This window comes from Mastacembelus armatus, chromosome 17 (assembly GCF_900324485.2).
Source record: "Mastacembelus armatus chromosome 17, fMasArm1.2, whole genome shotgun sequence".
NCBI lineage: Eukaryota > Metazoa > Chordata > Actinopteri > Synbranchiformes > Mastacembelidae > Mastacembelus > Mastacembelus armatus.
The window spans coordinates 3,665,361-3,683,737 of NC_046649.1; the positions used below are offsets into that span (position 1 = coordinate 3,665,361).

General features: G+C 37.5%; 1 protein-coding gene across 1 annotated transcript in view; it reads left to right on the plus strand.

The window, feature by feature from the left end:
• Window positions 1–18,377, plus strand: part of LOC113134037 (cadherin-12-like) — an 81,239-nt gene that overhangs the window by 47,465 nt on the left and 15,397 nt on the right. Inside the window, exons 7-11 of the mRNA XM_026313231.1 lie at window positions 5,845–6,098; window positions 6,910–7,046; window positions 12,383–12,504; window positions 12,834–12,948; window positions 15,283–15,534. Of these exons, the coding sequence (XP_026169016.1) occupies window positions 5,845–6,098; window positions 6,910–7,046; window positions 12,383–12,504; window positions 12,834–12,948; window positions 15,283–15,534 (880 nt within the window). The remainder of the gene's footprint in view (window positions 1–5,844; window positions 6,099–6,909; window positions 7,047–12,382; window positions 12,505–12,833; window positions 12,949–15,282; window positions 15,535–18,377) is intronic.

Below are 18,377 nucleotides of genomic sequence, written 5' to 3' on the forward strand. Positions count from 1 at the left end.
AATTCAGGCCACCAGGAACATGCAGAACAGAAGGAGACATCCATTTTTTTCATTACTGTATTTTGAAAAGCAGCATTGCAACTCTATGACATGCTAATCCTTTTTGAGCTACTCTTCTCTCGCTACACCTTGCCACCTTGCCACTCCTGTCTACTGACTGCGGCAGTAAAATCAGTGAAATCCTCCCTGGCTCCCTCACTGACAATAGGTTCTCTTCCCCTTCTCCTTCCCATCACTTAACCCTACAAGTCTAAGTGTCAGCCAAATGAACCACAAGAGTGAAATTTATTGATCCAGGAGAAAGTTTAACTCTCCCCTTTTTTAATCATGTCACTGGTCCACACTTGCTCAGTGAGGAGACAATTAATTCCTCTGTAGCTCAGCTATTTGAAACTCCAATGGAGTAAGACTTTTTGTTGCCCACCTTTCCATCATCTGTGATCCTTTTTCTGTAGCTCCTTTTATCATGATAAGGTTTACTGTTGTATGCCGGAGAATCCACCAGTGTAAGGAGATTATTAGCACTGGACACCATGTCAAACAGCATAAGTAGGTGGCTCTGCTTTTTGTAAACATAACCAAAGCAATCATGCTTAACAGCTGAGCTCTTCAAAAACATTGGTTACCTACAGATCACTCCTGTGCCTGAACACCTCGTCTGTAGACACAGTTGGTGAACTAGGTCTGTTGCATTCTCTCTGCTAATTTGCTGCATACACTTTGCCATATTATTACACAATACACATATTATTTGTTGATGCTGACAGAGGTAATGAGTGAACTCAGTTATTGCATGCTTTTATTACAGCGAATGTCTCTGCACTTTTACAGTTGCTTAATAATTCAGACTGAAAGTGGCTGGGCATGTCCAGGATCTGAAACCTTTTTGAATATTTCCATTTTCTGTGACTTTGTACTTTTAATAGATTTTAGAAAGATTTATAACTTATTAGATACTTGTCATTTTATATAGACAGTAAATAAATATGCTTAAGCAAGAAATGTATAAAATGTATGTTTAATAGATTCAGTTGCTGTACCAATCTTTGTTAAAGTGACTGATTCAACAGCCACAAATAAGTGTGCAATCAGCCAGCATTCAACTGTTTCACTATCAGATGGTTAACTTTTTTCGAATCAGATTTTAATAAATAAAGAATGATGAAAATTACAATGTTCCACATTAAACTCGCACCTGCTTCTCACTTTAATGCACAAAGGAGACATTTGAATTTTCAGACCTCATGGGGATTTCATATCGTTTAAGTGATAAGACTGTTGTGAAATACAGTGGGGAAAATAATTATCTGATCCCCTGCTGATTTTGTAAGTTTGCCCACTTACAAAGAAATTAAGCAGTCTATAATTTTTATGGTAGATTTATTAACAAAGGTAGAATATAAACATAGAAACAGAACAACACATTATATAAAAGGTTATAAATTACTTAGCATTTCAGTGAGTAATTGCTTAGCATTTCAGTGAGTAAAATACATATTTGATCCCCTTCATCCAGCAGAAATGCAAAGTAATGATCAATTTTTTGTTTTGTTGTAACATGCCTTGAGATAATTTGTATTGTGATTTGGCGCCATACAAATAAAATTGAATTGAATTGCTCTCTGTCTAGAGATCCATGAAAGATCTCACTTCATGGGGAAGATATGATCATGCATAAGGTGAGGGATCAGCCCAGAATTACAAGGGAGGAGTCAGATGAGACCAAATTTGAGCTCTTTGGCATCAACTCATCTTGCCATGTTTTGACGGAGAGAAATGCTATTACCCCAAGAACACAATCCCTACAGCCAAGCACGGACATGAAACATTATGCTTTGGAGTTGTTGCTCTGCTAAGGGTAGGGGACAACTTCCCTGCATTGAGGGGCCAATGGACAGGGTTGTGTATCTTAGATCATAACCTCCTTCCCTCAGAGAACACTGATGGATTGTGGATGGGTCTTCCAGCATGACAATGACCCAAAACATACCACCAAAGCAACAAAGAAGTGGCTCAAGAAGAAGCACATTAGGGTCATGGAGTGGCCTAGCCAGTGTCCAGAACTTAAAACTATAGAAAATCTGTGGAGGGAGCTTAAACTTTAAGTTGCAAAGCTACAGCCAAGAAACCTTAAAGATTTATAAAGGATCTTTAATGAGCAGTGGACCAAATTCCCTTCTGAGATGTGTGCAAGCCTGGTGACCAACTACAAGAATCTTATCTCTGTGTGTCACGGTTTCAACAAGGGTGAGGGCCATACAACACACACAAGACTAGGAGCAAGTGATTTTCATAAACAAGAAAAAAGAAAGGGAAAAACACAGTACCTGAAAAGTCCATGCAAAAACACAAGTCACACAGAGATAGTCCATGGATCACAGGGCACAATCAGTAACAAGATGACAAAGCAACTCTCTCACAGGAAGACAAAGTAACTAGATTTCAAGGAGACAAGAGATCAGAATATGAATAAATTTTATTGCCAGGTACAGCAAAGAACACTACAGTCTTAGGAATTTTTATACCTCTCTCTGTTAAATTAAGTCTAGCATAAAAAAATATAGACTGTTTGTTTGTAGGTGGGCAAACTTCCAAAATCAGCAGAGGATCAAATACTGCTAATACTAAATATATATAACTAAATAACTAAATATGGCGTGGGATTTGGAGGTGCTAATTCTCATCCCGGCTGCTGCACACTTGGCTGCAAACCACCCGAGTGCACACTTTAGGTCCTGGCTCGATTAAGCCAACAGAACCACATCATCTGCAAAGAGCAGAGATGAGATTCTGTCTCCACCAAACCAGATCCCCTCTGACCCCTGACTGCACCTAGAAATTCTGTCCATAAGAATAGTGAACAGAATCAGTGACAAAGGGCAGCCCTGACAGAGTCCAACATGCACCGGAAACAAGTCTGACTTAACTCCGGCAATGTGAACCAGACTCTCACTCCGATTGTATAAGGACTGGACAGCCCACAGCAGCAGGCCCTGGACCACATATTTATCACAGCACCTTTCACAGGAGTTCTTGAGAGACATGGTCAAATGCCTTCTCCAAATCCACAAAACACATGTGGACTGGTTGGGCAAATTCCCATGACCCCTCAAGGAACCTGGTGTGTTCCACAACCAGGATGAAAAACCACATTTACACATTGCCAACAAGGCTCAATAGGACTCTTTCTTCAGCCTTATAGCAACCTTTGCTTCTGGTCTCTGCCACTAGGTTAGAGGAATGACGCCAGGACAAGCACCAACAACCTTATGGACACAGCTCCATTCAGTTGCTTTGGCAATGGAGGCACGGGACATAGTCTATTTGGATTCAATGACCCCAGCATCCTTTGGGATGTGTGATAAAGCTCTGTCTGAGGTGGGAGTTGAAAACCTTTCATACAGGAGCCTCTACCAGGCATTCCCTACACACTTACTATGTGCTTGGGTGTGACTGGTCTATTTGGCTTCCTCCCCCCGTCATCTGATCCAACTCACCACCAGGTGGTGATCAGATGACAGCTCAGCCCCTCTCTTCACCCAAGTGTCCAGAAGAGATGGCCAGAGGTTAGATGAAACAACTACAAAGTCGATAATTGATCTCTAACCTCGAAGACCTGGAGCTATGTGCACTTATGGACACCACATGGCTCATTTTGTTTATGATATTCTGGACTTTCTGGAAGTAAAATGTTTACTGTAGACCTACTCTTACATTTTTTTAAATTTTTACATTGTAGCATTATTAGTTTTACATAAGAATGATATGTCACAGTACTGTTCCACCATATTATTATTATTATTATTATATTATCTTAACACTCTTATTCTTAGTCAAGTAAATGCACAGACAGACAGAATAAAGCACAATCCCTGTGACAGACTCTGAACAACTTTGTGCTTCTGATTGTTGTCAGAGTCCAAGTAAATGACATTTACATTAGTTTCTTTGTATAAACTTTCCCAAACCCACTTTTGGAAAAATTTTTTGGCAGTCAGCCAATGAATGGTTTCTTGTCATGTCTCCCATATTTGAAGAGGGTGTTACATTTCTAAAGCATAAGCACATTATATAAAGAAGTATTACATTTTAATTAACACTCCCCTTAAATTTATGTATTAAATATTTTGAACTAGCATAAGTGGTTCAAACTGCTCTGTGTTAAGTTACAGTTGGCCAATGTTGCTGCATCAATGGCTTAAGACTGTATGTCTTTAACCATTTGATGGTATAAAAATTAAGGAAAATTTTTTTTTGTGTAAAATTGTTTTTTTAATCTTATTTTATCCACACTAAAACCAATCAATTCTGCACCTTGATTAACACAAACCCATCCATGCTTTCTTCTCAACTGCCTTACATTATATCTCAATATAACTGATTACTAAGGGGAAACAACATTGTTTCTCTCCCACAAGTGGGTCATACTGTGTTTGTGTAGCCTAGAGATTATGTGTGCATGTGGATAATGATGCTTTTCTCCCAGCTACCTCCTTTCATAGCATTTGTTGCAATCCAGTGACCAGATGCTTGTCTTCAAATCAGTCATGTAAAGCAGAGAAACAACAGCCAAACTGTTTTATTTGGATACACATACAGAGCACCAGTTGAGCTTGGAGATGTGAATTGGCTTCAGTGTCATGAGACAAACAAAGTTTGATATGCCTAGGAATGTGTCTTGGTACAATTATGTGGCTACATTTCCATATCAAAGTTACTTTCTCCTGTGTCTTTTCCTCATGCATTCACTATCACAAAATTGACCCTCCTCTGGGTTCAGATCTTTCAGTGAAAGGTGTATTCATCAGATAAATTGCACATTAATCACTAAATATGCTACCCTTTGAGGTTTCTGCTGTGAGGAATCAAGATGCACTCATAGTTGCTATGCAACAATATGCAGTATCCATCTGTCAGTTGTTATGCCTATTTTCAATTTGTGCTGACAAAAACAAGAGTTAAAACACTGGACATTTTTTAAAAAACAAATCTTGAAATATTGCAATAAAGGGTTTTACTCCACTGTGGTGTAAAAGTTTGAAAAGCAAAATGTGAACAGACACAGCATTATAATTTTGAGGAGTTAGCGGCAGGACACGTATGTAGCCACTCCAAACTTGCAGTAGTTTAGATAAATTAAGGTTTATTCTCACTTGTGGTGAAAACAGAGCAGCATCATCCAAACTAATATTAACACTTGAGAGTCTAACACTGACATAAGGCAGAGGCAACGCTGAATTCCATGTAGTTTTCACTCAAGCAGAACAAACCTTCCGACAGCTTGTATGAGGAAGTCCCATGGCTTATATGATTGCTGATCAGGTGCAGCCATGTCGCAACAGCTGTTCTAAACACGCCCAAGCCTGTAAGAAGTAAAATGGAAAGGGGAAAACTGCGAAAACTAGGAAAAAGAAACACAAAGCCCAGAATCCTGACAGCATGAAAGCATGTTATTTTAATGTCACTGAATATTCAAAAACCAGCAGCAGACTAAAACAGATCTGTGTGCTGCAATGACACATTTTTTTTACTGTTTCATTGTTCACTGAGGTTTGACTGGCACCCTTTTAATTACATCATCTTGTGGTGAATGTTCTACTGAAATGGCTTAACTGGAAAATGACTGCCATCAGCTGTTTATCACATCATCCTGCTATTTGCAAAAGTAAAGGACAGAATAATGCACTTATTTGAATTTTGTTTTGCTGATTTTTTAAAAATTAAATCACAATTTAATGAGGTTGAAATGTATTTTATTATAATACTAATTTAAAATATGATTACTATTTTATTACATTTGTATTTCATCCATCTCTGCATTGCTTTATTCCTTTGTTTTTGTAGACTCTTGACTACGAATCCAAAAAATCATACACTTTCAAAGTGGAGGCATCCAATACACAGCTGGACACGCGTTTCCTTCATCTCGGACCCTTTAAGGACTCTGCAACAGTCAGGGTTAACGTTCTGGACATAGAGGAGCCTCCTGTTTTCACCAAGCCCTCCTATTCTATGGACGTGTATGAGGACACTCCTCCAGGAACCATTATTGGCTCAGTGACAGCTCATGACCTGGATGCCACCAGCAGTGCTATCAGGTACCGGGATCTTCATTAGCCTGGGGGAACTATATTAACAGCATTTTGTACTGCATGTAGCCACTGTCAAAGGACACATGAGAAATCTAACACAGTTTCAGTTAAATTTGTTATTTAGATTTGGTGTAGCTATTTAACAATGCTTATGCATGCCTGACAAATTCCTAAAGAATTTATTTCTAGCTTACTCAATTTCCCTTCAGGGATGAATAAAGTTTATCTCATCTCTTATCGCAAAATCATCAGCTCCAGTTAAAAGTGCCAACTTTTAACTTCCTTGTTGGGATTCCCTCCATAGGCATATACATATGGCTTTAAATAATATAAAAAGGCTCATCTTAACAGTTCAGTAGTTTGCTCTCACGAGCATGGCCATTAGACAAATGTTATATAGTAGTTATATAGTAATAGTTTACATATATTTGGTTGTTCATTTTCCATCTTAATTATTAATTTAAAGATATCACACAAATAAAATCAATTTTAAAATGAACATATAATTATACATGTTCTTGCACAACATCAAAACAATCATGAGATCATGTGAGAAGTGCTCTTAAAACTTTTTTCACTTTTTAAAGAGGAATAAGCAATTTGTTAAATGTTAAGTGTTCACAGATGTCAAAAGCATCTTAACTCTAATGTAGTACTTTAAGTACATTCATATATAAATAGGGGTCCTGATTTAAATGATGCTGTATTTAGTTGCTTGCCTTTTGGTCTTTGTAATATGTTATACCGTGACAAAAGTTTACTTTATTGTGCCCCACTACCACTGTTTCCCACACGTGGACTGCTCTTATCTGTGCAGGTATTCTTTGGAGTGGCACATGGAGTCTGACAGCTGTTTTGACATTGACACTATCGAGGGAACAATTTCCACTAATGAATTCCTGGACAGGGAGACAGCTGTTAAGCATAATGTCACTGTGGTGGCAACCAAAGTCAGTAAGTATTCTGTAACATGAACATCTTTCACCTAAAACAAAGCATGCACAGGCAGTAGTGTAATTGGGATACAGTTTAACAATAGCAATCTAATATATCATGTTACTGGCAGAGTCTGCCTCACCTGCATGCGATTCGAAATGCATACCAATGAGACTGTTCATGCACCATCCACACTGAATTTGTGCCTTAACACCTTCAAACAGGCAAAGAGTAGGTCAATCAGCTCATCATTCACAATAACTACACTCTAAGTTGGCAGTTTATTCAGTACACCTGGCTACAACTAATGGAGTCTAATACAGTACATCCTGCAGAAAATCCTCTGAAACTTGAAAAAGAAAACAAACACAACCGTCTCTTTTTGATGTATGTAGGGTGCTGAATCCTTGGAGAAACTATGAAAAGAACACAGTAGGATCAGATTTATTGTTACATAGCCCAGACTTTTCTGGTTAAAGCCCTTCTTCAATGTGCAAAACCAACAGTGTGGCTGCATTAAACACAGCCGATTTATAAAACACAATCAGTGCTACTATGTGACCAATCAAAGGATCCTTTCAATGCATGATGTTGTCAGGCATGACAATTTTACAATCACATGCTTAAGTTCATCAACAAACATCATAACAAAAATGTATGTACTGTATGTGAGTCAGAACTCATAGGATGTATTTTGAAAAGGTTATCAATCAGTAAATTGTATTGCCTAAATAATAGCAGGAAACTGGAAACAGTTTTCCATGTAATTCAAATGAATGGCAGTTTGCCTTCATGACCCCTACTGAACTTACACCGGTTTTCCTACTGCATACTGACACCCAGTGGGAATTGTCCATGTCATAGTTGTATACAATGTAATTCTTTAATCAGAGGTAGCATGTTCAGTTATCCCACAAATGGTAGGAATACTTTTATAGTTTAGAATCACATGTAGCACTCTCTCTGTGGTTCATTTATGAAATGTCCATGTAATTTATTGTATGTGGGTAAAACTATTGCCAGACAACATCATGCATTGATTAGTCAGCCACATATAAGAACTGGATCGTGTTATTTAAATTACCTGTTGTTAATGGTGTCACTCTGCTGTGGGTCTTTCACACTTCAGTTAATCCTTTAAATCCTGTGTAAATGGAGTGGACAACAAAAATAGAAACAGTCAGTACAACACAGCACTTCCAAAAGGACCATACAGTTGACGCAGCACCTTTCTAATCACCTTCATGAATGTCACCTTCATAAAGGCAGGATTTGTTATAATAATATAAATCATGATAAATAATAAAATCTGAGATGGCGGCAATTGATTAAAATCCACTGAAAACATGGATCTTGCTTCCATGTCCACAATATGCATGCAATATGCATTGCGTTGTTAGTTTATAATAATTTATTTATTTCCTCAAGCCATGAGCTCCCTGTGCCAGGAGCCAGCTCTGAGCCAAGTCCATAAAGCATAGCCTGTCAGTTGGATCTGGGTTCTACATTAACAGATCAAGCTCTGTCCAGAAATTATTTAGAGATAATACACAGCTTTGAGGGTGGGGTTTGGGCAACTTGTAAAATGGATAATACACAGTGTCTGATTTCATCATAATTATAGCTCATGCAGGGAATGTTGATTATGTTTACAGTCTGAAGAGGGAAACAAAATGCAAATACATAGGTCTACTGTTAATTAAATATAGTTATACACAAATTAATAGTACGTGCTGGAATCCTCCAGCACCCTTAACTTTACGTCTGAAAATACCTATCTTGAACTAATGGTACATTGCCTGATGATAAGTAAATCTGTTTGAACCCAAATCTGTGATATCATTTTTCAATATTTACATGAAAATCTTTCCCTGAATTTCCTGAATAAACCCGTGAAAGGACCTAATCTCATAAAGCAGCTAAAACATAATGTTACACTTCTCATTTGTTATCTTTTAATATCAGGTAACAACTGACTCATACATTACATTCAGTGTGTGTTTTTTATCTCTTTCTTACAATAGCACTGAAGACATCAAACTATGTGAAATAACACTTATGGAAATAAACAGTAATCATGTGTTTATACATTTGTGCTGACATATTTTTTCCCCATCACTGTATATTCCAACTCAACACATCGTTATTAGTTTAGGTGATTGTGGAGTTCTGCTCAGCCTCTTGGTAAAATAGCCCACCCACAGCCTGCAAGTGAAGGTCATTGTCCTCTTGAAAAACAAATGATGGTCTCACTAAGTTGCCCCAGTCAGTTAAATTCAGACTTGACTTTTATGACGTTATGTAAAATACCTTTCCCTGGTCTGAGATGGGCCTTATTTTATAAGTCAGCCAGCTACTGCTATCAGATTTGCTTATTGAAATCTGTTCAACATACTGGAAAAATGAGATAACGGTGACATTTAGTAATGCTAGGTATTATGATCAGATATCATTATCCTGATGAAATATCCAAGTACAGAGTGAATATTAATTCCAGATGTAAATACAGTCCAATGAAGTATTGATGTTCACTGGATTACACAACTAAAGTGAATTTAAAGTGTTTGCTAGTAAATAGAATGTATTGGAACCCACTTAAAAACAGCAGGTTTGAGTGATGTCATTCAAATTTTACTGGCAGATGTGATTTGCATAGTTGTTATAAAATGGTAACTTCCAAATTTAAGTTTTTATAAATATGTTAAGCAGCCCCACAGTGCATATGCTTTAAAATTATCATTGAAAGTGTTTTTATTCAAGAAAAAGGAGATAGAGGAAAACAATCTCACATGAAGGTGAGGAAAAAATAAAAAAAAAATTAAACCACTACTGTGCATAATCTGTGAACTTTGAAATATAAATGCTATGTGATATACAATGAAAAACAGAAATTTAAACCCAAAACACTGCAGCATTTTATTTTTTGAAGGGAACCTTGATGTGTTACATTATGACTCCAGTGGCTATGTCTCTCTCTCCTCAAGTCTTTGGTGCATTAGGTTGGAGTGCAGCAGCTGCTGTAGTAACTGTGGTGGAAACTAAATTTAGCAAATTTGAGCAAGCAGCTTAACTCATCCAGGCTGCGTGTGCACCATATGATTTCCTCTTGTAAGCTTCTTGAGGAGGCAAAGGGCTGCAGAGTCACAAATCTGCCAACCCTCCTCATTAGACACAACAACAATATAAATCCCCAACTCAGTCACAGTCAGTTCTTGAGTGAAAAACAAGATGTGTAATTTAAGTGGCAGGGTGGTAATCGCCACTCTTCTCTAAAATCAGTGAAGATTGAAGATCAGGTGTTTGGGATGGGGATAAAAACAAACAACTGGAAAGCCAATAAAAATTTGGTGAGGATCTTACTCCATCTACTGGCAAAACCTGATGTGACAACTTGGATTACCTGAACGGGTCTAGAATATGCAACTTTTCTGAATGTTGATCTTGATAGTAATTGTGAAATCATCTGAAACACTCTTAATAAAAAAAAAAAACATCAATATATCAAGATATTTTTATTTCATGCTATATATATCTATATATATATATAGAGAGATATATATAAACTTAAAGAGTTATGTTATTTTCTATCCTGTGAATAAACACATAGCATTGTCAAAGCATCTGTTGTCTTAAATGTCCAGACCGAGGTTGCAGTTAGTGTTTCTAAACATACTGTTTGTACACAGTGACAATGTACTCGACAAATCTCTTATTTGTTTTCTCCTTTGTGGAGAATCAAAGATGATGAGGGAAAATTTGTATTATATTTTTTGGGTTTCATGATGACTCCCATTGGAATACCATTTGGCTGTTGTATAGATAAAAAGTCTCCTTCTTATCTAACTGTCCCTGCCCCCTTAGCTTCTTGAAGAGCTGCCAAAGAAACATTCACCAAGGAAAACACACTTAGTAAGCTACATGGCTAATTATTTGCTCAGCTGCAGTGCATTAAACAGCATGTACCTGCAAATGTCACTGTGCTCTTCAAAATGACTGCTAACACTGTCATGCCTATTTGCAGTTCCCTGCAGTTTAACAGCAGCTCTCTGGCTGCCTGCTAGATGCTGTCAGTCAAACACAGCCACTGTCACACCCCTGAGCTGGCTGAGGAGTGTTTTTGCTGTTTGCGCAAAGACTTAGGAGGAAAATAACTACTAACAATACAATTAAAAAACTTACTTTAGATAACAAAAACAAAGAATTACCTGTTTATGTGATTTCAGTTGGACAGTAAGTTCTTTTTAAAAATATATTTAGGTGCATTCAATCACTATAATGTAAATGTATTACATTTCATTGCCCCATTTCTCAGTAGATTCTCAAAACTGTAACATTAACTGTTTTTTTGTTAGCTTGTTTTTTATTTTTGTTTTTTTTTATTGAAAAATATCATAGATGGATGATATCTTTATTGGGAGGATGTCATTAAAAATACAAATTACCACATAACAACACATACAGTAATTATAATATGAACAGACATCAAACAGCACAAAGTGTCTCTCTCCGTCACTGTCTCTCTTACGGATCATGTCTCATGTTTTTCACTCAGCTTTGTATTGCTCACATTAAGTTATTTTCCATCTTATTCCCTTTTATTTCCTGTCGTTTCATTTACCCCTGTGAATTTCTCGTTTACTGCTTCCAATTTCTGCTGCAATTCAACCGCTTAGCTGTTTCATCTTCTTCCTGCCAGTCCTCAGCATTTTATTTTTTGCTAAAAATACCAAAATCGGTATTTTTGCTTTCATTTTTATTTCCTATTAGAAGGTCAAATCCAGCTGTAATAAAAATGTGAAAGAATTAATTGATTAATACATATTATTATTGTAAGTTCAGTCAATCAACTAACAGCAGGTAAGGGATAACTTATGGTTGAAGTAGTCCCACTGACAACCAGCTATACAGTCTGTTTTCTTATAGAACGGACCACATGAAATATATTAATTCATTAATCAAATACAAATATTCAGTATTCTGACAATGCCATCTGACTAAAAACTGTCTAAAACTGTCACTTGAGGGCAATGGCATACCTTGGGCTCATACTAAGTTGTTTGTGCAATGATCTATGGAGTTGTTTTATATGACTTCTCTTCTAAGTTCAGTCAGACCTCACTATAAAGAAATGTGACAATTTTTTGAAGCCAATGAAAAAAACATGCACTTCTGATGAAGCAGATGCTGCTTTAAATGTTCCCTATTTAGAAAATCATTGGAAACTCAAGCTCAACATGTACAGTACACACTGTAACCATCATTCCTGCAAAGGTCATAATGAGAACCTGGGAATATGTTGAATGAATACATTTGGCTGTGTATCACTACATCTGACTTCATGTGTACTCTTACAGCCAACCCTCTGCTGTTCACCAAAGTGCCAGTGACAGTCAACGTCATGGATGTGAATGAGTTCCCTCCTGAACTAGCAGTTCCTGCAGATACCTTCGTTTGTGAAAACTCCAGAGTTGGACAGGTAAACTTAATCGCTTTATAGCATCTGCCAGATGTCTATAAAGTAACGGAGAAACACTAGTGGTACATACTACTATACTAACTTTCTTTATTTGTTACATTTTTAGCCCTGTAAAATCATACAATACATTCTCCTGTGATACAGTTCAAGTGGTGCGTCATCATCAAATCAGAAGAGACTAGAAGGGCAGCAGAGTTACTGTTATATTTCCCATCATGACATTTTACCTGCCAGTCAGCAGATTTGAACCAGCAATTTTAAATTCACATGATGCCAGTTATTTTGTCAGGGCTGCCACTGTGCTCTGTCTCTGTTTTCTTCATCACCAGGTGATCCAGATGGTGAGTGCTATGGACAAGGACTTTCCTCCTGTCGGCCAGAGGTTCTTCTTCAAGTCCCCCAAGCATCTCCGCAACAGAAACTTCACTATTCGAGATTTTGGAAGTAAGTATTAAAAATTAGAATTAAATTAAGAATTAAAAAGGAAGATAAGATTACTTTAAGTAGATAACTAATATTTGTATAGTAAAATATCAAATTAGAATGAGAAATTGGTTGTTAATCTGCAGGGAATTATCAGTTGATTCTGAACTTTAAAGTGAATTTTAGCTGTGTAACTCACAGCTTCACTGTTTTGGATTAGTCTTACACTTGCACTCAGTGTGCTATTTTTCTTTGTTTTCAGAAAAATGACCAGAAACTGTGCTAAATTTGAAGACACATGAACCGGGGTGTTTCTCTTAGACAGCTAAATTTGTAAATATTTACCTATTATCTAAAAGGTTCACCATATCAATGACCATATCACCATATCAATATCAATGATGATATATCAGGGTTCTTTTGGCAACCTGTTTTAGTCTTCAAAACCTGCAGGTTGAAAACCCTGACAGTTATGTTTGGGTTTATAAGATAGAGTGACCAATTTTTAAGTCTGGTTTACAGCAGCTTGTTGTACAGTTACCCATACTGTATTAAAATAATGGTCACTCAGCCACACACTGAGTGACAAAGGACACAATTACTGTCTTTGTTTCTTGGAAAGATGTATCGTTAATTTCATTTGAGACTGTCACAGTATATGAAGTAGATATTTTTACTGATACTGTGTTTTTATTCTGAAATTCCCCATGTTTTGTTATCATCCTTCCACTGAGCAAGGACCTGCTCTCCATGGAAGCACAGTCTGTAACATATAGGGTACCCTGGGGCCTACACATACAGACATTTATGATGTTTTTTTAACATTCAGTGCAGTGCTTTGGAAATTCATTTATTTCATCTCTCCCCTGTTTTCCTGTTTTTTTTTTTTTTTTTTTTTTGTCATTCCTTAGTAAACCTAATTACTCTCTGATTCTCATTCCCTTACCTGCCAAATGAAGACTATATCTCTGTTGCCACTGAAGGCTGCTGTGGGATGATCAGCTATAGCAAATTCTCCTGGCATCTCCTGTTTTGATTTGCCACACCTCACCAACAAGCATAGTTATATTTTTCTGTTTGTACCTATATAGTCAGCATCACATCTGATGGAGTCAGACATGCAGGCCTGCAGCCACCAAGGGGAATTGGAGCGTATGTGTGTATTTGTGTTTCTGTGTGTGTGTTTTAGTGTGTTTGTGTGACAGGAACAAGGTGCCTTAATGGTTTCTAGCTTGTCAAGCTACATCTCTATCCAGCAGGGGGGAGAAGGGATCTTTTCTGATACACACACACACACACGCACACGTCATGCTAAAAAAGTTCAAATGTGTATGTCTGGAAGAACACGCTTAAACATCGTGCTCTCTTTACAAAAGTGCACATCCTCTTTTTGGTTCAATATGACATGGTACCGTAAAATCACTATACAGGCTCCTGTTTGTTATTTAACAAGAGGTGTCCCACATGATTACCTCAATGGAAAAAGCTCATTCACTGCATATCACAAAATTCACAAAATCACAAAAAATTAAACAACAAACCTATGTGTCCAAATAAATGACACATGTCGTGGAAATTTCTTGAAGTTTGAGAGTTGCTAATTCTCAGAAACAAACACAAGTGTGATGAATCATCTCAGGTTTAATTATGTGCGCACGGAGAAAAGTCTTACAGAATTCTCTGTCTTTCTCTTCCAGAATTCAGGTTTATATAGCTTGACAAAAAGGGGTGAGCTCATATTGGAAAAGACCCCACATTTTTGTTCAGGTGTCCTCCATCTTCAGGCCTCTACCAGCACTAAAACAAATTGTTGGCAGTTATTTACAGGCCTCTAAAACTCTATACATTCTAAAACCATACATTCTTTAGCCCAACACATTTAAGTGACCCTTCCATGCTGTGTACAACAACCACACACATAAATTATTCCAGTAATAAATGAACAATGTAGTTGTTTTTGCAAAACCTTTTAAGATGTGCTAGAAAACATTTTTGCACAGCGTGCTGTGTGATATCGTCCCTGAAACCATAGGATGTTAAGTCTTAAAAAAGAGTGACACCAGTCATATTTTAATCACCAAAAATTCACAGCAATTTACAGGACAGTCCAAGTTGTTTATTTTGATCCTCTGCCTGTTCATGTTTTTGTTTTAATCTAAGTCAGTTTGTTCTGCTAAAAAAAATGAGGGTGTGCTGCCCACAGGGAAGCCAGTAGTTTGAGGCCAAAACAGGCAGTAGTTTGGCACTGAGTAGCAATGGAACATAAGCATCTGTGAGTGTGTGTGTGTGTACAATTTTTCTGTGTGTAATTTTCATCTTGGAGGTGATGCTACATCATCCTCTGTTCGTTTCCAGACAACACCGCAGGCATTGTGACTCGCCACTCTGACTTCCAGAGGCGGATGCAGGATGTTTATATTCTTCCTATTGTGGTTGAAGACAGTGGTTACCCTGCTCAGAGCAGCACGGCCACCCTCACCATCCGAGTGTGTTCCTGTGAGCCGGGAGGCTCACTGCTGAGCTGCTCAGCCGAGGCCATCTTCCTGCCTGTGGGCCTCAGCACTGGAGCTTTGATGGCTATTATGCTGTGTGTAGCTCTGCTGATAGGTAAGCTCCCTCTGCAGATACAACAAAGACACATGTACAAACACCAAAGCACTGCTCATAGGACTAAAACCAGCATATTATACTATACGTTGGTAATTTTGGCCAACTCAGGTGCAGTCTCAGACTGATCATGTGTATTTGCATTTCTTTTGGTCGTGACTGCTGTCTGGCATATTTCAGTATTTCTTTTTTAATAAATTTGCAAAAATTTCTACATTTCTGGTTTTTCTGTCAAGATGGGGTGCTGAGTGTACATTAATGAGAAATAAAATGAACTTTTTTGATTTTGGCAAATGGCTGCAATGACACAAAGAGTGAAAAAGTTAAAGGGGTCTGAATACTTTCCGTACCCACTGTATAGCCTCTATATTTTTAAGATGAAATTTAAATTACTTTTGAATATTATGAGAAAATCCATGCACTGTTAATTTGATTTGGATTTAATACTTTTAAATTGAAACTACAATTCAGCCCTACAAAACAACTAACCTGTGCCATGTCTGTTTTTTATATCTTACATTATCATGTTCCTATACTCTTTAAAGAGTATATATTAGTGTGGTTCACATACTAAAAAGGTGTTTTATGACTTATGACTTTACTGTCTTACAGTTTCTCTTACATTTTTTCTTACAGGTTTGTTAACCTGTGAAGAACCACTTTGTTCCTATATTCCTCTGTAACACTACTGTTAACACTAGAGGGCTCTATCAGCCCATGTCAAGTCATTAATTATCACAAGGAAGTGAAGTGCTCACTCAGAAAGACTGATTCCTTAATTACTTCTTTTTTCCTCAATATTTCATTTTACTTCTGTTTATGTTCCAGAGAATTGTAGTCACATAACCACCTATTCCACTGAAGTGAAAACAAGCAGGGCCATGTGATCTTATGTGTCTGTGCACATATTTCTCTTAAGGCATGTGTGCGTTGTATGACACACAGGAGAAACTGAAAAGTAAGAAATGAAGAAAGAGGGATGATAACTGAAAAAAGAACACATTAGAAAAGAAGTGATGGTACTGTAGGTTAATAGCTGTTAACACATAACATCTACTTTTCTCTCATGCTTCACATACTAAGGTGTTTCTTCATATATGTCACTGATATTGGCATGGTGTTAATAAATAAATATGCCATGATACACTTATCTCTCCAAAGCTCATAAACTGCCAAAATTGTACGAATGTGTTTCATTCATGACAATTTAATATTCATTAGAGTTGCAGTTCAGTATAATTTAGAATAATTATTATAAGGCTGAAGATCAGAATTTTAATGAGGTAAAGGAAAAAAATGTCATTTTAACTCAGGGGACGCTCGCTGGCCTGGTCATGCAGACAGGGAGACTTATGCAATTTCTAACTTTTCCTTAATGTTGCTTAGAGCAGAAGGTGTTTCAATTTGGCCTTACAATTTGGGAACTGTTAGTGATTGAATTTGGGTTGTATTTTTGGGGCAGAATTAAAATAAAATGCCATGGGCTTAATTACATTTTACTATCTATACGTTGTTTACCCAAGAAGGCTGTCTAGAAAAGATAGGGAACTTTGCCTCTGTGTGTGCTGGTAAATAACAGAACAATGAAAAGAGGTTTTAGAAAGCTTTGTGCCCTCCTTGGGGAATGGTCTACTTCCTGTTAGCTTCCTGTTAGCTTTTGTTACTTTTAGAGCAAAAACACAAAATTCAATTCAATTCAATTCAATTCAATTTTATTTGTATAGCGCCAAATCACAATACAAATCATCTCAAGGCACTTTACAAAAACTAAAACTAAAAACCCAACAATTCCCTTATGAGCAAGCACTTGGCGACAGTGGAGAGGAAAAAACTCCCTTTAACGGAAGAAAAAAACCTCCAGCAGAACCGGGCTCAGTTTGGGCGTCCATCTGCCTCGACCGGTTGGGGTGAGTGGATAGAGCAGAGAGAAAAGAACAGCAACAATAAACAACAAATAGACACTGCAAGTTGGTGGGGCCAGTAACTGCACATCAGCGATAAACAGCTCCAGGACCAGGGACACCTGCAGAAGGTACAGAGAGAGAGAGAGAGAGAGAGAGGGAGGGAGAGAGCACAAACTAGGGGAGAGAGAGAGCACAAGGTTAGTAACATTCAATGGCAGTCAGTGGGCTGGATAAAAGTGGGCCAAAAAACTGATACAAAATAGAAAGCCAGACAATAGAAGGCCATCAAGCCTAGACTTGAATGCTCTAGGAATGGGGATTGCCTTTTGAGTAACTGAGTTACAGTTGTGGAGATTCAAAGTGTCACACTTTTTTACCATGGTATGTTTGTGGTGTGCTAGCAGTGGCTTTGTGACAGGAATGCAGTGGTTTTAATCCTGCGCCTGGTTAAAAAAAAAAAAAGTCCAACGTGCAGTCCCTCTTTCCACCATCAGGTGTTGCAAAGCCTATTATCCTGTTTGTGGATGCACAAATTTACAGGTACAGTGCCAGATAAAAAATTTATATCTGTTACACTGGGTTTCATGTATCTAGTTAAAGTTCTATTGAACATGGAACAACACACCATAAGTTACTAAAATAGTAAGCATCATGTACAGTTTGCTGGAATGAAAACATCTTTGTGAAAACTAATTTCAAATCTGACATATTACAACTGCTGTCACAACCATATATTGTCTTTGATTTTATCAGCAAAAATTTTGTCAACCGGTCTTCATTAAAACACAATATAGCTGACCACAGAGAGGGGAGACCAGAGGTTTAACAGTGTAACAGTGGACTGTCTATTTTAAATCAACTCTCTGAGCATACAGCTGATTGACAGAGAAGACGGCAATGGTACAAAGTGTAGCGCTGTCACATCGTCAACGTTTGATT